General features: G+C 36.5%; 1 protein-coding gene and 1 pseudogene across 1 annotated transcript; one reads left to right on the top strand and one right to left on the bottom strand.

The window, feature by feature from the left end:
• Window positions 1–240: 240 nt before the first annotated feature.
• Window positions 241–1,140, bottom strand: LOC110258633 (olfactory receptor 4A15-like; annotated as a pseudogene).
• Window positions 1,141–21,496: 20,356 nt separating this feature from the next.
• LOC110258636 (olfactory receptor 4A47-like) lies at window positions 21,497–22,423 on the top strand. The gene has a single exon (XM_084980681.1). The coding sequence runs from the start codon at window positions 21,497–21,499 to the stop codon at window positions 22,421–22,423; it is 927 nt and encodes a 308-aa protein (XP_084836807.1).
• The last annotated feature ends 303 nt before the right edge of the window (window positions 22,424–22,726 follow it).

Raw genomic sequence — 22,726 nt, 5'->3', positions numbered from 1 at the left:
CAGTATGATTACATGTATAAACACCATATAATTCTCCTGGTCTCTAAATACTACAAAAAAATTCCATTTAGATAAAGAATAATTTATATAGGTGTTTCAGGAATATGAAGTATAAATAAACCAACAGAAATAATTTTTAAATGTCATAACTTATAGGAAAATTATTTATTGATTCTGTGAAAGAGTGAATATCATGTTTTGTATGAAGGATGCACCCATTTTCCACCTAAGGTCATGTTTCTATTCCCAAAGTTTTCTCATGGTATTTTTCATTTCTGTATATCTCAGGGTGTAGATTAAGGGGTTTAACATTGAAGTGATGAAAGTTAAAACCACAGTCATGAAATTTATGAACAGGAAGAGTAAAAGTAGGCCTGGCATACAGGAATATGCATGGAATAAAGAATAATATGATACAGTTACATGAGATGCACAGTTATAGAAGCTTTGTGATTCACTTCCAAACCATGAGTTTTAAGTGAATATAATACGACCCCATAAGAAATTAGGAGAATGAAGAAGATGACAGTTCAATTTTCCCCACAATTAGCTAAATTTGAAAGTCAAATGAGGTGGGTATTGGTGCTAGCAAGTTTCAGTAAGGTGAGCATGTCACAGACAAAGTTATCAATGATTTTGGGCCAACAGAACGGGAGCTGATAAACAAAGACAAGCTGAACCTAGGAAAGTAGAAAGCCTCCAGTCCAGGCCACCAGCAGCATGAGAACACATACCCACCAATTCATGGTGATCAAATAATGGAGACATTTAAGATGGCTGCATATTAGTCGTAGGCCCTCACCACCAGGAGAATGACTTCAGCACCAGCAAATAAATGATCTATAAACAATTGAGTTAGACAAGCCTGAAAGGAAAATATCTTTTTCTCATGAAGTAAGTCAATGATGATTTTGGGAGCAATGGTAGTGGAATAGTATCTACAAATGGTAAAGAGGCCAGATAAAAGTACATGGGGGAGCCCAGTGATCAGCTGGCCATGATGGTCACAACAATAAGGAGATTGCCTACTATGGTCACAATGCAGATGAGCAAGAATGTGACAAATATAACTTTTTGCTTCTCAGGATATTGTGTGCGCCCCATGAGGACAAACTCGGTCACATTGTTCCTATTTTCCATGTGTTAGCTTTAAGGTGTTGATCAGGGGTCAGAGGCTACATGGAAAAGGGTTGATAATGAATTTGAAAAGATTGCAAGATTTGTGTCAACAATGTTATGCCTTACTCAACAGTGTTTACTCCACAGGACCTCACACAGTGTAGCTCTTTAGAAAATGAGACGTTGGTATCTACTTTCACAAGTATGGCCATCATTTTCTCAAATTTCTTGCTTCAACTAGAATGATGATACCTTGGTATTCTAACTGGGTGGTGTATGTGGGTGGCCATGTCTGTAAGATGATCTACCAAATGACAAGAAAGCTGATTTCTCCAGAATATGTCTCACAAAAATGTGATTTTTAACCTTTATGTATTGTGGGGAGCTGAGGAGATGCAGGGTCTCAAGGAAAGGACCTTGCCTGATGGCAGAAAAACCCAAAGGCAGGTTCCTAACCAAGGAAGGGAGCTCACCTGAAATGTACAATCCAAAGGTGGGCTTCTGGTCAGGATAAAAGCCTGCCTGAATGGTGCATGCCGAAGGTGGGCTTCTGGTCAGACTGAAGCCTACTTGTTTGGTACAAGCTGAGGGCAGGCCTCAGGTTATACAGTTCTCATTTTGATGTTGATGTGGAAGAATTGGGGCTTTCCTGGGAAAACAATTTCCATGTTTGCACCAGAGAATATAGATTGTTTCTCAGGTGACCTAGTCTTTCCTGTTGTTTTATTTGTTATTCAGTTTTTTTTCCTCAGATGTTCCTGATTATTTGCTTATTATTCTTATTTTCCATTCCTATTTTCCTGTGGTTATTTGTGATTTAATAAAATTACAACAATAATATAATAAGAATTTCATCATGAAGGCCTTTCCCCTATTTAAATCCAACTTAATTAAAACATAGTGTTTATCTACTAACTAGTTATACAGTCAACTTTAGAGTTGGGATTTTAATGAGGTCCATAGAAGTTAAATATATATTATTCATGACCAAAAGACACCTAGCTATGAGTTATAGAAGCTTTTAAGTGATAGCTAGTTAAATTGGTTTATATTTTCTTACACTATCTCCGTGCCATAACACTTTAATGATAAGCACCAGTCTAAAAACAAGATTTGTGAATGCCAAATTCTTGTATCTGTGACCTCTTCAACTTGTGGATACTGGCTGACCATAGGATGATTTGCACTGAGTCTCCTCCTTTCCACATGATATATTGTACCTAATTTCCCTTAAATCATACTCACTAAATTTAGTTACGATTAAGATAAAGGTAAAGATCTGAGAACAAGATGGAAATTCCCTTTGCAGTGCAGCAGAAATGAACCTGAGTAGTATCCATTAGGATGCAGGTTCAGTCTGTGGCCCTATTCAGTGGTTTAAGGATATGGCATTGCTGTGAGCTGTGGTGTAAGTCACAGACTAAACTTAGATCCCACATTGTTGTGGTTGTGGCATGAGCTAGCAGCATCAGCAACTGCAATTTTACCCCCAGCCTACTTAATCTGGGAACTTCTGTATGCCACAGAGATGACCCTGAAAAAAAAAAGATTTTGTCACTCTATTTCTCCCCCAGTGGTTTCATTGGAGCCACAAGCAAAAGGTTATATCTCTATGTTTTAGTGAACCTTCTATAGAGACTCATAATCAAAGGGCCAACAGGAAGTCATACATTTACTAGAAACTTACTGAATCTATATCAGTTCTTGGTAGAGAAGCCACCAGAAGCATACTCTTATGGTGATGATAAACTCAAAATTGGTGTAGAGTCAGTCCTTCAAGTTGGTAGCATTTAGTGAGTACCTTTATAATATGAACATATGTAGCAACAGAAATAACATCTCTTCTGGAATAACTCCATTAAAACTATGACAGCCCACTATTAGATACTCAGTCTTTAATATCTCAAAGCTGTTTGGTCTTCGTGAATTTCTCATTAAATTTCAAGACATTGAAATTTTAGCTGTATCAAATAACTACAAATTTATTTTGCACACTCTTTCCTATAGCAATTACTTGTTCTGACTATCAGATTTTTAAGAAGTTGTAGTTCTATTCATTTAATTTTTACCTGTCCAACAACTCTTTTTTAGTGATTTTTATTTTTTTTCCTTAACTCTTAACACACAATACAGTAAGTACATAGCACACATCAGGATATATTTTTGAATTGAACTAACTCATGATTATCACCAACTATTACATTAACAGATTAGCAGCTAGTATTTATTTTCAAAACTCTTGGGGTGAGGTAGGTAGTGAGGGAAGAGAAAATACACACTAAAGAAAGAGGCAAATGACAATGGAACATGGTTTTATTTAAACTGCTTAGACACTAAGAGTGCTCAAAAATAGGACATCGGGGAATTCCCATCATGGTGCAGTGGTTAACAAATCTGACTAGGAACCATGAGCTTGAGGGTTCAATCCCTGCCCTTGCTCAGTGGGTTAAGGATCTGGCATTGCTGTGAGATGTGGTGTAGGTTGCAGACAAGGCTCAGATCCTGCGTTGCTGTGGCTCTGGCATAGGCCGGTGGCTAGAGCTCCAATTAGACCGCTAGCCTGGGAACCTCCATATGCCATGGGAGTGGCCCTAGAAAAGGCAAAAAGACAAAAAAAAAAATAGGATTTCAGTGCCCAGATTTCAGATAGCAGCATAATTAAGAGAAAAAGCCAAGCTCAGTGTAAGAAAGCATGGACTTGAGTTCTTTCCTAAGTGTAATTGCAAGGCTGTCTCAGTTCACTCATTAAAAAAATGAAGAGATTGAAGTAGGTGAAGGTAGAATACTTTTCAATCTAACTGTTCCAGCTTATAGAGTTCCAGCTTATTATATTCTGATAACACTTTATTCTCCATCCATATTTTTTTCTAATTAAATAAAACTTTTCACATTTTTCATTAGTACTTGAAAAAATCTAGCAGGGGTTAAAGGGATTTGTTAAATACAGAAACCAAATAATGGCTAAAAGGTTCTCATTTAGGGTATTCCAATTTAAAATCCCAACATCCTTGGAAAAGAGTAGAGTTCATTGCTGAATCATGTGGGATCTGGAGCTGCACTGCCTGTGTTGGAAATTCCACCCTCATCACTTACTATCTAGGTGACCTTGAGCAACTTAATAAACCACATCTCATGTTTAGAATGAGGATATAAATAATGCCTTCCATTTAGGGTTGTTCTTTTATTGTAGGTAAAATATCTGGACCTCTCCCTAGCACTTATAATAGCTTAATAAAGGATAAGGATTCCTAATGTGAGCATTGCATTAGAACAAATCATATGGATTTTGTCAATTTGATAAGAATTATAGGCAAAGTCCAGGATTAAGGGAACATTATGCTTATAACTCACAAACCCCTATTGGGCATAGGATAAGATTGTAAGCCTTAGGAATTAACTTTACTATTATATACTAGTATAATATTTAGATGTGATATAATATATTTTGACTAAAAACAAGTAGAATCATAGAGAAAAAATAGGATATAAAAAAGAAGACTCACATCAGGAAGAAAAACTCTATTTAGGAAATGGATACACACAACTCATAAGAATATTAATGTTATAATTAAGGTTATATTCATTTTTTAAAAATCTTCAGAATTTTTTTTTAGAGAGGAAGTACTGGAAGCCTAATCCCATTAGAGTTCCATGGGTTTCTCAGGAGGCTTCCTCAGATATCATAACAAATAAGCACAGACCACATCTTAGTAAAGACAAGAAAATTCAAAAAGGAAAAAAAAGCTTTGATTCCACAGAGATCCTACATCTAATGGTAAGGAAAAAATTATGCAATAGACAATCATACACCTATTGATAAACCCAAATTTTGGGGTTATTCACTGCTCAAGAAAATTACAAAATCACCAAACCTCAAATGCAGACTAGTCAGTTCCATCCAAATATATTTGGTGGAGTGGGAACTGTGCAGAAAAAAATTCATGCTTTCTTTAAAAGCTAGCTGTAATAAATATTCAACATGACTTATTCACATAACTTCTCCCATTAAATTTGGGAGTTCTATCATTGGTGAAGCTATAGACTGATTAGGCAAACCTCTTGGAGAACAGAGGGGCATAACATAGTCTGTATACAATATTTTTTCACTCCTTACGTTCTACAGCCTCTTGTATCCTTACACATATTAACCATCAATGTTTAAATTCACCAGGATAAATCTATTATATCATTATATATTTGTATGTAGAAATTAGGTGTATTATCTTTTTCCATAATTTAAATCATCAAAAATATGATAGTGTGAAATCTGATAACACTGCTAGGCTTTCAACTTAAACAACTAAGTTAACATATCCCTATTTTTAAAAATATATATTAACAATTTCTTAACAATATGGCTTTTTTAAAAGATACATTAGAATATAAAAGTACTATTGTTCTTTACAATTACAGTTTTATGTCTCCTTAAATAACAGTAAGCAAGGTACTTCATTGAACATGAATTTTTTATCAATATACAAACAACGTTGCTTTGATAATATTAAAAGATTTATGAAAAATGTCCATATCAATTTGCCAGAATAGACATATAACATTTTATGTTTTAACCCACATTACAGTATGCAATTTAAAAATCACAAATTTAAATGTCTAAAGTAATTAAAATTATTACTTACTTTTAATATTACTAAATTACTAATTAATAATACTTACTAAATATTAATGTATCATGCAATGTATAATAGCACCTGAATCAAGATTATAAGTCCTATGTACTTCTTTCTTGCTAGCTTATCATTTATAGATCCAATTTAATCTTCTTCTATTATCTCTAGATTGATTTCAGACCTAATCTCTGGGGACAATAATATATCTTTTTTTATTTTTTTGTTTTTCTAGGGCCACACCTCTGGCATATGGATGTTCCCAGGCTAGAAGTCAAATCAGAGCTGTAGCTGCTGGCCTAAGCCACAGCCACAGCAACGTGGGATCCAAGACTCCTCTGCAACCTACACCACAGCTCACAGCAATACCAGATCCTTAACCCACTGAGCAAGTCCAGGGATCAAACCCGCAACCTCATGGTTCCTAGTTGGAATCGTTAACCACTGAGCCACAACAGAAACTCCCAATAATATATCTTTTGAATCTTGCATGACCCCATTTGCTACAGAACAACATATTTGTGGATCAGAGATCTCCCTCCTGTTGGTGATGGCATGACCACTATGTTGCAATTTGTAAGCCCTTGCATTATTTGGTTATCATGAGAAAAATGGTATGTGTTGTATTACTGCTGCTGTCCTATATGGGAGGTTTTCTGCGCTCAATTATTCAACTGAGAACTATTCATGGGCTTAGATATTGTGGCCCTAATTCCAGTGATCACTTTATGTGTAACACATTCCCTTTATTAAATTTATCTGCGAGTTCCCTTCATGGCTCAGTGGTTAATGAGTATGACTAGGAACTATGAGGTTGCAGATTCTATCCCTGACCTTGCTCAGCTAAAGATGCAGCATTGCTGTGAGCTGTGGTGTAGGTCACAGATGTGGCTTGGATCTGGAGTTGCTGTGGCTCTGGCTTAGGCCAGCAGCTACAGCTCCAACTAGACCCCTAGCCTTGGAACCTCCATATGCGGCCCTGAAAAAGACAAAAAAGACCAAAAAAAAAAAAAAAACTCATTTGTACTGACACACATGTCATTGGCATCCTAGTGGTGGCCAATGGAAGACTGATGTGAATTATGTTGTTTCTGCACTTACTCATTTCTTATGGAATTATCTTTCACTCTCTGCAAAACTGAGTCAGGCAGGCAGGCTGAAAGCCCTCCAGACCTGTGGTTCCCTCATCACACTCTCTTCTTCTTTGTTACATGTATTTTCATGTATGCAAATCCCTTCCCCATTGATAAGTCATTGTGTGTCTTCTTCTTTGTTACACGTATTTTCATGTATGCAAAACCCTTCCCCATTGACAAATCATTGTGTGTGTTTTATACAATCATACCACCCTTGATGAACCCATTAATTTACAGTCTAAGAAATTCTGAGTTGGGAGTTCCCATCATGGTCAGTGGTAAACAAATCCGACTAGGAACCATGAGGTTGTGTGTTTGATCCCTGGCCTTGCTCAGTGGGTTAAGGATTCAGCATTGCCATGAGACACATGTCTCAGATCCCACATTGCTGTGGCTCTGGCATAGGCTGGCAGCTACAGCTGTGATTTTATCCCTAGCCTGGGAACCTCCATATGCCATGGGAGCAGCCCAAGAAAATGGCAAAAAGGACAAAAAAAAAGATATTCTGAGTTGACTAATGTTATTTTTGGGGACATGGCTCAGATCATCAGTGTCAGAAAATGAGGCACATGAACACTGGGAGATCTTGACAAGGCTCTTTACTTTTTCAGAATGGCATGTGTACTCAAAAAGCACACACAAAGAAGAAAAGACCCTCCCTGTTTATCGCTAATGCAGGTGATATACCTGTCCCCTTCCCATTGGTCAGGAAAGGGTGCCCATTCTTCTCAGTTGGCTAATTTGAGACAAATTGTTGCTGGGAGAAGAGGGAAAGATGGGGGGGTGACACAGGAAGGCATTTCAACTGAAACTAGAGCAAAATGGAGTAACCAAGATTTCCTTTGATAGAAAAGACATTATGTTAACTTTATACAATTTCCCCTTTAATTTTTTATCAAATGTTCTTTTCTTCAAATTTTTGAGCATGGTTTTGGCTCTCATATTCTACTGTGCCCATCAGGAGTATATTTTCTTGGTGGAGGGGGGGTCCCAGTTGCTTTGTTAGGGCAGATTCTATTAATTTTTGAATAAGTCTCCTGGCACAAGGAATTATACAATATGCAACTAAGACACAGACACTAACTACAGCAATTAGAGGGTTACAGATAGAAGCTATTAGTCCCTTCCATTTTTTTTTTTTCTTACCAATTTTCTAAAAGTTCTGTGAAGTGGTCCTTAATATCAGAATTCTCTGAAAACTCATATGCTAAGGTTGTTAATCAGTGTAGGGCCTTAGTGATGGTGCTGTCTGGGGGCAGTGTTGTTGGGAATGAATGTACAGCTCTGGATATCAATAATTACACAGACTCCACCCTTTGCTGCCAGCATCATGTCTAAAGCAAGTATATTTTCCCATGCCATTTGACTAGTAGGCCTTAGCTGTTTAGTTATTTTAAATGGCATCTTTAGTGTAATTAATGAATCTTTGTTGATTGTAATAGATGCAGTTTATCTAATCAACATTTTTTTTTATGGTTTAGCACCAAACGAGAGCAGATTCAAAACCAGCAGCCACCTTATTTCTTACCTTAAATTTGTTTGAAACAGCTATTGAGTCAATATAGACCTGGAAGTCAAAGAACCCCCCCCCCGGGGTGGGGAGATGTCTCATTTCCTCGGGATTGGCTGAGTTTGAGGTTGGGGCCTAAATTCCAGGGTGAAAGGGATGGCCAATTGCACCAAAGTACAGGTGTCACTTTGATTTTCCACAAGGATGCCCATTAGTGGACTCCCACAATACCACCAGACAGCTGCCCTGGGCACTTGGAACTAGGATTTATTGCAGGGGTGATGTAGGACCAGCTTTTGCTGTACCTGGTCAGGTTTCCTCAGAAAGTCACCTTTGCCTCTTGTTATTTTAGACATGAGGAGAAGTTGATGTTTTCATTTGGCCGCTGAACAGTTCTCAGGGGCTGACTGGCAGAACTTTTGACCTCAGGGAATAGCAATGACAAAGTCCAACTGGACTCACTATTTCCAGCCATTTTGTCCTGAAAGAGGGCCATCACACACTCAAGACCCTGTGGGTCTGACGTCCATCCCAGAGGAAAGGGAACCACTTGGGCCTCTGTCTCCCTGTGGCACAAGCATAACAGCTGCCTTTGTGTAGTGTGTCCACAGAATATTTTATCTATTTCAACCAGGCATTTGTGTCCCTATTTGCTATTTTTAAACTCATAGTCAGCCTTCCTCCAAAGGTGAGTTTTCTGTTTCCTTCAGTTAATAGGGCAGTGGTGGCTACCAACTGTATGTACTCAGCCATCCTCTGGTGACAGGGTCCAGGAGGCAGGAAAGGAAGGCCACCAGCTGGTGGCTTCCCCCATGCTTCTGTGTGAGGACCCATAGAGCCATTCCCCAGCCCATTACAAATAATTGAAAAGGTTTTTAAAAAGGATGGTAGAGCCAGAAGAGGGGCACATGTCATTGCCTCTCTTAAATCCCTAAATTGTTGTACCTCCTCCTGGCTCCATAGTAAGTGATCAGGGTCTTCCTCTACAAGCTTGGAAATAGTCCTTTTATATTATGCCCTTTTTAGTCCCCTTGTTGTAGGTTTTAGGGCATCTGATTTTTATCCAAAAATAGATTACTGAGATAAACTACTTTAGAAACAAGCTTAGAATGTTATTTTAGAAGCTCAGTTAAACTTTACAGCAATATAACATAATATCAAAGAACTATCTAGGAAGTAAGTCTTAGTGATACTGACCACAATTAAAAGAATGAGATTAACAGATGCAGCAGGTTTTCAAAGGAACATCTCTTTCCCTCTAAAATTACTCTCATTTTTATCAAATATTAACCAAACAAAGACTAATGTATTTGCCAATTAAGTTTGGTGTCAACAACCTTGGCCTGATGATTTACATGAATAAAATTGATCATATAGGGTTTTTTAATTGGCTCTGTTAGAACTTTATGAGCAATCTTAGACTAAGCTTTTAAAAGGCACCTCAGAGCTAGGAAAGTCATGCCAAGTATTTGTCTTAAAGATTTTTATCTTAAAGATCTCAGTGAATTCCTTCCCTTTTAAAAACCCAGATACCCTGAGGTTTTTACAGGCTACATACAAGGTAGCCTTCCTAATTATCTGATAAAGCTCTTGGGAACCTGAGAGTTTCCATTCTCTGAGGGTAAGTTAGAGAAGAGAGAAATGTTTAAGTTCTACTTACAAAGGTATAATTTACCAAATTGTTTGTTGGGGAGAATTTTTTTTTTATATCTGGAAAACACAGATTAAAAGTCAGTATTATTTTAAACAGGAACCATAAAATTATAACAATAATCACCAGTTCATACAGTCCAGTGTAACCAATACTTTTTGTTTAACTGTTTATGAAATCATCAATTTCCCATTTAGAATTTTTTTTAATATTTTTACTCAGCTCATTATTAAGGTCTGGAAGTCAGAAACTTGTATTTTCTTAAGTTCTTTATATAGATCTTCTGGAAAAGGAAACATTTTTGCAAAGGTATCAGAGTAAAGCCAATTACTACCAGTGATAAAAGATTTAAGGCACATTTTAAACCTGATCATTATGCAAATTGACAATGAATCTTGGTAACTGTTGGGACATATAACAATTTGAACTAACTAGAAAAAAAAAGAATTATAACATAGTACCAGTTTATATACAAATATCAGAAACTGTAAAAGTTCTAGAATATTTATTTTTTAAAAAATCTATTCCTCTATATAACCTGAGGTTTATCACTCATTTGATAATGCTCTCTATGTATTTTAACATTTCAAATAATTTTAGTTAATTTAATGTTTTTCGAATGCCTCAAGTATCCCATGAAGCATTCTGAAGTTAGCTGAGTTAAAAGCACTTTAATTAGAATTTGAAAGTGTTATGAATAATTTTTTTTTAATTTGGTCAGATAGAATCATAGGTCACTGTGGATAATACTTTTGTCTTAACAAAAGTTATAAGAGACCTCAAAAGCAAATACAGTAGATCACTTAAAAGAACATTATATAGGAGTTCCCGTCGTGGCTCAGTGGTTAATAAATCCGACTAGGAACCATGAGGTTGAGGGTTCGGTCCCTGGCCTTGCTCAGTGGGTTAAAGAATCCGGTGTTGCCATGAGCTGTGGTGTAGGTTGAAGACGTGGCTCAGATCCCACGTTGCTGTGGCTGTGGTGTAGGCCATTGGCTACAGCTCCGATTCGACCCCTAGCCTGGGAACCTCCATGTGCCACAAGAGCAGCCCTAGAAAAGGCAAAAAGACAAAAAAAATTATATAATCTCTTACTAAAGCAGCATTCCAAGGAAAATTTGTTTTCTCAACAAAGAAAAGCCAAGTTCAAGGTTTGTACCAGCTTATTTTAAAATTAATTTGCTCAATTAAACTTATTTTGAACTTAGTCCTGATAATGTATAAACCTTCTCTCAATGTCTACTTTCCATATCTTCCAGCACTTTCTGTATCCATTAGTTTACCTCCTATTTTCCATTTAAAACAAACTAGAAGACAGACTTACTCTTCTTTTCCCTTGATGAAATAGAATTCCTTTCCTCATTCCTTCTCACATATAACTTCTATATCTCTCTTAGTAAGTCCTCTGATGGTTTATCTTTCCAATCCTTTATTTATTTATATATTTATTTATTTATTTATTTATTTATTTCCTTATTATTTTGTCTTTTGAGGGCTGCATCCATGGCATATGGAGGTTCCCACGCTAGGGTTCTAATCAGAACTGTAGCCACTGGCCTCCACCACAGCCACAGCAATGCCAGATCTGAGCCGTGTCTGTGACATAAAGCACAGTCCATGGAAAACCAGGATTCTTAACCCACTGAGTGAGGCCAGAGATCAAACCTGCAACCTCGTGGTTTCTAGTCAGATTCATTTGCACTGCACCACAATGGGAACTCCTGACATTATTTTAACTCTCGCCTAAATCTGTAATAAGGCCCTGCCATATATGTCCTTTGGTTTTGTTGAGGCAGTGGGATTTGATCCCATGGGCCAGGGCAGTGCACTTAAGCCTCTGGCCTAACCCTCCCATTCTAACTCTGCCAGCAGAGGCAGTGCACTGGCATCAGTGTGGGGCTCTGCACCCCTCCACCTCCCATGCTCCCACCAATCCTGTATTAACTCTGCAAGCAGGGGCAGTGTCCTTGCACCTGGGTGGTGGGCTCTCCATCCCTCCACCTCCCATGCTCCCCTGGAAGTGACAGCTGTAGGAGTTGTGGCTGGAGGGGTCTGGCACCATTTTGGGGATTTTAAGGTGGTGGCTGAGTGAAGGGGGTCCTATGGAGGGGAGGAGGTCCCAGAATATTCTTGGGTTTCCTCCTCATTTCCCTTTTGGTCCCATGCTCTGAGGGAAAATAAGACCACTGGTCCCTGCCACCAATGGAGAGCATATTAAGTTCCCTCCTGAGACCCCAGTGACTTGTCCTGGACAAGCTGAATGAGCAGCTGACAGATCCAATCCTCATTCCATCCAAATTTTGGCCAGAAGATGGACGGAGGGAGGTTAGGTGTCTGTGTCAAGATAGAACAACAATATTTAATAATTCTTCCCTTCTTTTTGTCCTTCGTCCATGAATTGTTGCCCCAATATTTTAATATCACTTCCAGAGAACTGCCTGGAGGAATTTGGTCTCTTACTTCCCATTTCCCATGATCGTGTTCTGATCCTCTGATTTCACCCAAAATCGCTGGTCTCACCTGAGACCTTCTGATGGTCATGCTCTGATTTTATGATTACACCCAAAATCACTGGTCTCACCTGAAACTGCCAGTCACACCCAAGAACCTTTGAGACTTACTGACCTCCATGCCCTACCATCAAGGAGATACATGATCACACTCTCAATATTCCCTACCTTGATCCATTAACAGAAATTGCCTGGTTGTCCTGTATTGTAAAGAATCCTCCACAGGTTTGAAGTTCACAGGCATGGACTTCTCAATTTAGGGCCACTATATCAGGCCATGGGATGCATCTCCCCTCCTCCAGAATCTGCACTTCAGTAGACCCCAAATCCTGGATGAGCCCCCAAATTCCAGATGAGCCCCCAAATTTGGGGGGGGGACATGGCTTGGATTGTCAGTGTTGGAAAATGAGACACATGAACACAAGATCTTGACAAGTCTCTTTACTTCTGCAGAACAGCACAGGTACTCAGTGCACACAATGAAGAAAAGACCCTCTCTATTTATCCCTAATGCAGGTGATGTACCTGTCCCCTTCCCATTTGTCAGGTCAGGGTCCACATTTTTTTGTTGGCTAATTCAAGACAAATTGTTGATGGGAGAAGAGGGAAAGAGGAGGGGGGTCACGGGAAGGCGTTTCAGCTGAAACTGGAACAAAATGGAGTTACCAAGATTTCCTTTGATAGAAAAAGACATTAGGTTGCTTTCCATACTATGAAGAAGCTCTGTAGAAAAACATATCCTATCAGGTAGTAAGTAAGTACATTATCCATTATGAAGATAGTAAATTAGATATTCAGTAAATCTTGGACTGTAGAAGTCTTTACAAATATGAGGTAAGACTTCCTTTTCTTTAAAATATTTGTGATAATTACAATTTAAAAAGAATTATAGGTTTGTGCTACTAATAGTAATTTCCCTGTTATAATGTACAATTTATAATGTCTGGTTTATCACTGCACCTTTTTGTTTTGTTCTTGCTGCTCTGTGACATATGGAGTTCTGGAGCCAGGGATCAGATACAAACACTGTTGCCACCTAAGATACACATGACAGAAAGCTGGATCCATAATACAATGTGTTAGGCCAGGGACTGAACCTATGTCCAGTGCTCCCAAGATGTGTGGATCTCTTTGTACCTCACCAGGAACTCCTCACTACACCTTTTTTAATGATATGCATTTAAATTAGGGAGTCAATAGATAACATGTAATTTATTAGTTGATGAAATTTTTATAGAGTTACACTAATCACTAATTTTTACTCAATTCTGATTTCCTTTTAATACTTTCTATTTCTGATTTTTTTTTTTTTTTTTTTTTTTTTTTTTTTTTGTATTTTAGCCTTTTCTAGGGCCACTCCCAAGGCATATAGAGTTTCCCAGGCTAGGGGTCCAGTCAGAGCTGTAGCCACCAGCCTATGCCAGAGCCACAGCAATACAGGATCTGAGCCACATCTGCAACCTACATGACACCCCATGGACATGCCAGATCATTAACCCACTGAGCAAGGCCAGGGATTGAACCTGCAACCTCATGGTTCCTAGTCAGATTCAATAACCACTGAGCCATGATGGGAACTCATGTTTGTTATTTTTTATTTGTCTTTTTAGGGCCAGACCCATGGTATATTGAAACTCCCAGGCTATGGTTCGAATTGGAGCTGTAGCTGCTGGGCTATTCCGCAGCCACAGCAATGTGAGATCTGAGGAATATCTGTGACCTACATGGCAGCTCAGGCAACACTGGATTCTTAACACACTGAGCAAGGCCAGGGGTTGAACACCAGTCCTAATGGATACCTAGTCAATTTTGTTACTGCTGAGCCGATGGGAACGCCTCTAAATTTATTTTATTTTAGGCATGTTCTTATGTTTTATCTTCATTCATTTTATTGTAACAGTTAATATATTTAATACTATGTAGATTATATATTTTGTCCACTTTTACTTGCATTAGATATGGTATTTTGACTATAATATTTAGTTTTTAAAATAAAATGTTGAAAGTATAATTGAATTTATGCAAACTGCACTATTGTAGAATAAATATCCTACCCATCTCCTACCAGGCTCTCCCATTTCTTCTGGAGGCAGTCACTCTAGTTTGCTTCCAAAATTTTTTTAAGTAATAACCTTTTCAATAATAAGTATACTTTCATGGAGATATTTGCCTTTATGACTTCATTTTTTGCATTTTACTTCTCAGCCTCCTGAACATCTTTATGTGCCAGGCTATATAGACCTAACTCGTTCTGTTTTCTCATATTGCTTAACTTTTCAACAAAAATATATTAAAATTGATGTATTAAATCTTCTTCATGTTGTCCTCAGTCTATTTCTATGAGAAATAATTCTGCAAGGAAATCTTGAAAATTTCTCAGTGTGAGTTGCTAGAAGTGGAATTGTTGAGTCAATTGGTGTACATATTGAAATTGTCCATGTTCATAGCATTGCCAAATTGCCACTCATGAGCCTGGCCAAACTTACTACTCCCCTACGTCTAAACCTTCCAAACAGTTTTTGACCACATTCTGAACAACACATGATTGATGAAATTTTATGATTTATGAAGTTTTAATTAAAAAAAATATTTCATATGTTATTTTAACTACAAATAAAAAATATAGTTGAATTTTGCCATCTACCTACATGTTTAAAATGATATGTATTCCTTTTTCATGAATTATCTATTAAAAATTTATTTATACATTTAATCATTGATCTTTTTCTATACAGATTTTTATGATTTAATTCTTTAATAAATGAATTATCTCATTGACCTTGTATGTATAATTGTTAGTTTTCTAGCTTGTGATTTGTTTTCCTTATTTTTTATAATGTGCTTAATATTTTTGGCCACGAAGAATTATTTTTACAGTTATGTAATTATATAATATTTAAATATAATTATATAATATATATATAGTTATATAATATTTAAATATAATTAAATATTTAAATCAATAAATATTTTATGGCTTTGACATCTTGCTTAGAGTTTCCCCATTTCAATGTTACCAAAATATTCTTCCACATGTTTTCAACATTTAACTTTAATGTTTTTTGTTTCTTTATATTTTATATTTAAAAACTTTAAAACAAGTACACTTCATTTTGATCAAGGAGAAAGTATGGATTACACTTTCATTATTTTTCTAGATTGCCATTTTATAATTGCATGATTATTTTTCCTCATGGCTTTGATACCCCAACTTTGTGTTCTAATGTATGGCATATGTTTGGAGCCATTTCAGGCCTGTATCATCTTCCATGGATCTCTTTACTCATGTGACATTTAACACAAGATAGCATTTCATTTGATTTAAAATAAACTTTGATATCTCATAAGCCTAGGGCAATTTCATTACTTATCAGGACTATTGCTATTCCTTATCAGGACTATTGCTATTCTTGCATATGGATGTTTTAAAATTAAATTTCAATAAGCTAGTATTGATAAAAACTGCAAGTAGTGAGTATTTTGTGTTTTTATTTTTTTAGATTTTAATTCTTTCCATTGTAGTTGATTTACAATGTTGTGTCAACTTCTACTATAAGCAAAGTGACCCCATCATACATATATACACATATATTATTCTCCTCACATTATCTTTCATCATGTTCTATTACAAGTGGATAGATATTGTTCCCTGTGATATACATTGCATCACTACTCACAATATCCAAGACATGGAAACAATCTAAATGTCCATCAACAGAGGAATGGATTAAGAACATGTCATATATATACACAATGGAATAGAACTCAGTCATAAAAAGAACAAAATAATGCAATTTGCAGTGACATGGATGGATCCAGTGAGTATTTGAATATTTTACTGAGAAAGAATTTGTATGTTTAGAGAAATGCAAATTCTTATCCAAAAACTGCGTAAATCTCTACTAGCAAGGCCAGTAGGTCCAGAGTATTGTCTTGGTCTGCCCATACATAGGTGGGGCCAGGGACCAAGGGATCCCAGATATGGTGCCAAGATAGCTGCCTGGACTAGGGTTTCCTAGGGAGGGTGCACACTGGCTGGTGGGCAGGGCTGGGTCTTATCATTACAAAAGTTGAAGGGGGGTTCCAAAATGAAGCTTGCCAGCACCAGTGTCATCCTAATATAGTTCCACAGAGGGCTTCTGCATGCATCTACACCCCCAGAGTGAGTCTAAATTGTTCTCTGCTTCTCTGGGAGGCTCTGTAATATTAGCATGTGAGTCTGACACAAGCCCTTTTCAAATGACTGCTTCAGCCCTCTTCCCATAGCCATCTTCTGGCTCTTCCAGAAGTCACCCCACTGGCCTTCAATGCAAAATTTTCTGAGTCCTCATGCTCCTGGTGCAAGGATTCCTTGGCTAGGGATCTCAATGTGGGGCTCAGACCCCTCCCATTTTGTAGAGAATCTCTGCAATTGTACTTATCCTTTTTTTTTTTTTTTTTTGGTGGGTCACCCACTTGGGAGTTTGGCATTTTTCTATACTCTGTCTCCTCCTACCTATTTCCTTCTTTATACTTTTGTTGTGGGGAAAATTTTTACTAGTCTTCAGGTCATACTCCTCAGTAGCTGCCCTGTATTTTGGTGTTCCTATGTGAGGAAGTGAGCTAGGGTCTTCCTACTCTGCCATGTTGACCACTGCTTCTTATATGTCTGCCTTTATATCTAAACCATACTGTTGAGATTATTCCCATAGTTATGAAGTATGTTTTAGAATCAGGAACAAGAAACCCTGGAATTTGTTCTTTTTAAAGACCACTTGGCTATTTGAGTTCCCTTGAGATTGCATATGAATTTTAGGATGGATATTTCTATTTCTGCACAAAAAGCATTTTGTGATTTTAATAGGGATTGGTTGAATACATAGATCATCTTAGCTAGTGTTGACATCTTAATAGTATTAATTATATCAGCTCATGAATGTCTTTTTATGTATGTTTCTGTAACATCTATCAGTGATATCTTTTAGGTTCGATTGTAGAGGATTTTGCCTCTTGCCTATATTTATCCTTAAATATTTTATTCCTTAAAAATTGTAATTAAAGTATAGTTGATTTACAATGGTGTGATAATTCATTCTTTTAAATTAATTATTATTTTTTGTCTTTTAGGGCCCAAACAATGGCATATGGAAGGTCCAAGGCCATGGGTCTAATCAAAACTGTAGCTGCCAACTTATGCCACAGCCACAGCAACACGTGATACAAGCCATATCTATGATCTGGAGCACAGCCCACATCAAGGCTGGATCCTTAACCTACTGAGCAAGGCCAGGGATTTATTGAACCCACATCCTCATAGGTACTAGTTGGATTTGTTACCACTGAGCCACCACAGGAATTCTCTATTTTATTTGATGCTATTATAAATGGATTTTTTCTTAATTTCCTCTTTGAATTTTTTATTTATGTTATAGAATTTTTTTTATTCTTTAATCATAAAATAATGTCCAAAAGAGAATATAGAAGGAATGCACCTGAACATTATAAAGACCTTATATGATAGTTTCACAGCTCAGATTGGATTCAATATAGAAGTGCTGAAATCTTTCATGCTAAAAATCAGGAATTCTCACTACTTTTTTGTAAACACATTACTAAAAGAATTTCTCTGATTTTATTTTTTTGTCTTTATTTGCATGTGGAAGTTCCCAGGCTAGGGGTTGAATCAGATCTGTAGCTGCTGGTCTACACCACAGCCACAGCAACACCAGATCCAAGCCACATATGAGACTCACACCATAGCTCACTTAACCCACTGAACAAGGCCAAGGATCGAACCTGCATTCTCATTGGTAATTGTCAGATTAATTTTCCATTGAGCCATGGTGGGAACTCCTAAAATTTTAGGATTTACTACTATAGGTATATTTTACTAATTTACTAGTATAAATATACTTATCTCTAAAGTGAGATGATTTTATTTAAATAAGTTTTACTCTATTTTACTCTCTGTAAGAGTGCTTCAAGTGGTTTTGTGTGTGTGTGTGTGTGTGTGTGTGTGTGTCTTTTTAGGGTGCACCCTTGGCATATGAAAGTTCCCAGGATCAGTGTTGGATCTGAGCTACAGCTTCTGGCCTACAGCACAGCCACAGTAACTCAGGATCCTGAGCTGCTTCTGTGACACCCCAGATCATGGCAATGCCAAGGCCTTAACCCAGTGAGTAAGGCTAGGGATCAAACCCCCACCTTCATGGATGCTAGTCAGGTTACTTACTTCTGAACTATGACAGGAACTCCCCATTTCCTATCCTTTGGATCTCAGCCTAATCGTATTTTAAAAAGGCCTTAAAAAAAAAAAAAAAAACATTATCCATAGTAGGATTCTCCCTCTAATATCTGTAACATTACTCTATTTGTTATATTATAAACAGTGAATAATTCTATACTTACCTTATTAATATTTTGACTTACTGTTTTACTTTGTTATAAGAATATGAGATCCACTCAGGAAGGAACTTTTACATGATTCCACACCAACCTCCATTTTATTTATTGTTGTTATCTCACTCAAAACACAGTTTCTGCCATTGAATATGTACCTTAAGTTTTAAAAAATCATAATTAATAGATAGAAAATTAGTTATTACATCTAAATTGGTGATAAAATTTTTGTATATCTAAACAAACCTGAAGGTAGAATAAACTTAGTATCAAATAAAAGGAAAAACACTCGTTGTGGCAAGTTTGGAATCTCTGGTTATTTAATATAACTGGAACCAAATGACTGAGCTGATAGTTTATTCTTGACTGACAATGATCTCATCATGGTTCTAAAGCAATTTTTTTTTCTCCATGTTACCTCTTTCTCATCCTAATTATGTGATATATCTGAGTAGTGTTTTAACATGTGTACATTTGAATTTTTCTAGAAAGTCCCAGTGAATTTAATTAATCATGCATCTTGGACATATTCCAAATTTAAGACTCAATGATAAATATGGTTTCAAGGAATAAAATGTTCAGTGATCTTTGCCAATGTCAGGAAAAAAAGATGATATCCTTTTCAGAACTGATATAAAACTTTCAGGATGTCCTTTGTTAGGTTTAACATATATCATGAGGAAAATAAAAGCATAAGAATTTATTTCAATATCTCAAGTCAACTATGCTGGACCTACCAACAAGGTAGAATGAGAAAGATTGCACTGTTGAAAGGAATTTTTCTATTTTGAAGTTAGTAGGACAATAAGGTACTAGAAACACATTTCCTTGGGAAATGATGGGTTACGGTCTTTCCGTATAAACATAGGACTTGCATGTCTTTTTGTTAAATTATCCTATAACATAGTATTTTTTGCCTCTCTTTTTGTGTGCACCATGAAATTTCTTTTAAAGAAGATATGGTGCAAGTAAAAACAATCTTCTGAGTAATCAGAAAAATCAGTGGAGAAAATGAGCAGATATGCAAATAAAATAAACTATTTCCTCATGTAATAGTACAGACTTTTCCCTTATGTTGTCAAACTGAATGAAAGAATAATTCCACACTCCTATGAGTGGGTTAAAAACTCATACTTCAGATTACGATTAAGCTTCCACAGGTAAGATTGATAATGGGAATAATGCTACAGAGTTGTGTGACTTAACCTTGCAAGAAATTAAATTACTTTAAATAAATAGAATTTAGATTTAATTCTACTTTTACCACATAAAAAAGTGTGACTTTGGAAAATTGAGATATTCTGTGCATTAATTTTCTTCAACTATGAAATGGGGCTTTAATTTCTTGTTAGTGTAAATATCAAGGTCATATATTAAATCATGTGTGTATAGTTGGAATCTGCTGTAGGAATTTTGAGAAGTCTAGTGATAAATCAGAGAATGTAAAACATTCTGAAAATCATCTGGGCTGCTTCAGGAGGGCACATTGTTGGAGCCCAGAATAAAAGTAGAGAGACATGGCAGGAGGCTATTGCCTTGGGCCAGGATGGAAATGTAGGACCAGGGGGGTGATCAAACTTGGGATATATATTGAAAGTATAAAATTGGATTGTGATGATGATTGTACAACTATAAATGTAATAAATTCATTCAGTAATAAAATAAACAAATACATAAATAAATAAATAAATAAATAAAAGACAAGAGGTTGCCATAAAGACATCAATAACTAATGTGAGAACAATTAGGAGTGAAGAAAAATTTGTGATTTTTTTTTCCTTTTTGTCTGAAAAAATTTATGGCAGCTGGTACTATTTAATGAGATGGGGAACTCCCTTTTTATTGTGGAAAATTTAAATTTTGTTTTTATATATACCAAATTGATATACAACTATAGAGATTTGAGTTGGAGATGTTGCCTCGGTAAGAATGAAAATAAGTGGAAAGACAGGGGCTGAGGTAGAAAGTGAAAGTGCTTCAGCATGTATTGTTTGGGAAAAGGAGGTATATCCAATACAAGACCCTAGGAAAGAAGTCTCATTGTGGTTTCAGACAATCCACAACAGTAATGTTCTATTCATAGTTTCATGCACTCACACTGAATATGGTATTTGCTCATATGTGTCTTCATTATTACACTTTTTGACTTTATACATGGTGCAACTTTTCATGGAATTACCTTCTCATCTCTCTTGATTATCACTTTTCCTTTAAAACTCCACAAAAAAGCTTCCTCTGGAACATTTTCTTTGATTCCATTTTGATTGATATGTTACTACACTGTGAATCTAGTATTGCATGAATATTCTCACAGCCACACTTATTACATGGGCCTGGAATTGTCTGATCCCTTCTCTTGTATCATGTCACTGAGAACAGGGAACTATGCTTATTCATCTTGGTAATCACAATGTCTATGACATATTGACATTAGAAGATATTTCATGCATATTCTTATAATTGAATGAATAAGTAAAAGATGAAACTTAAAACATATTAAAAAATCGTTCCACTGTTTTGTAGGTAAACTTCTTCTAATATGTGAAGTGAGCTTCCGTACAGACTAGATGGAACCAAGGAACAATGTGACTTTCTTTATCCTCCTGGGCCTCACGCAGAATCCAAAGGAGCAAAAAGTCCTTTTTTTTATATTCTTGCTCTTTTACATTTTGACTGTGGTGGGCAACCTGCTGATTGTTGTGACTATAACTGTCAGTAAGACCCTGAACTCACCTATGTACTTTTTTCTTGCTAGCTTATCATTTATTGATCTAATTTACTCTTCATCTATTACCCCTAGATTGATTTTAGACTTGTTATTCAGGGACAATACCATATCCTTTGAATCTTGCATGACCCAGCTCTTTACTGAGCACTTTTTTGCTGGATCAGAGATTTCCCTTCTGTTGGTGATGGCCTATGACCGCTATGTGGCCATCTGCAAGCCCTTGCATTATTTGGTTATCATGAGGCAAAGAGTATGTGTTGTGCTACTTGTGCTGTCCTGTATTGGAGGTTTTCTGCATTCAATTATTCAACTGAGCACTATTTATGGGCTCCCATTCTGCGGCCCCAATGTCATTGATCACTTTATTTGTGACATGTTCCCCTTATTGAAACTTGTCTGCACTGATACCTATGTCACTGGCATCTTAGTGGTGGCTAATGGAGGATTGATGTGCATTATTTTGTTTCTGCTCTTACTCATCTCCTATGGAGTCATCTTGCACTCTCTAAAGAACCTGAGTCAGGCAGGGAGACAGAAAGCCATCCAGACCTGTGGTTCCCACATCACTGTGGTTGTCTGCTTCTTTGTTCCCTGTATTTTCATAAATGCAAGACCTGCTAAGACCTTCCCCATTGACAAATCATTGAGCATATTTTATACAGTCATATCCCCCATGCTGAACCCATTAATTTACAGTCTAAGAAATTCTGAGTTGACTAATGCTATGAAGAAGCTCTGGAGAAAATCATATTATATTAAGTGGTAAATAAGTGCACTATACAAATAAAAACAGGATAATTTAGAAACAGGGTCGGTCTTCTTAGAATGTAAAAATTTTCACAACTTTGATGCAAACTTTTCTTTTCACTACAGGATTTGAGATGATTATAACCTAAAAAAATAGCTATGGGTTTATGCTACTAATGGTTTCCATTTTTAAAGTTTATAATGTTTTGTTTATCACTGCATCTAGAAAAATGAAATTCATTTAAAACAGGAAGTCAATAAATAATATATAATTTATTAAATTTTTGTACAGTCACACTCATTTTTGCTTAATTACTTATTT

The sequence above is a fragment of the Sus scrofa genome, chromosome 10, assembly GCF_054392235.1.
Source record: "Sus scrofa isolate SSC_HxYL_T2T_F1_AM1 chromosome 10, Sscrofa_HxYL_maternal_Yorkshire_Landrace_v2.0, whole genome shotgun sequence".
In the NCBI taxonomy this organism is placed as follows: Eukaryota; Metazoa; Chordata; class Mammalia; order Artiodactyla; family Suidae; genus Sus; species Sus scrofa.
Note: the sequence above shows the minus strand (reverse complement) of the source record. Positions and strands in the feature narration are given on the sequence as shown.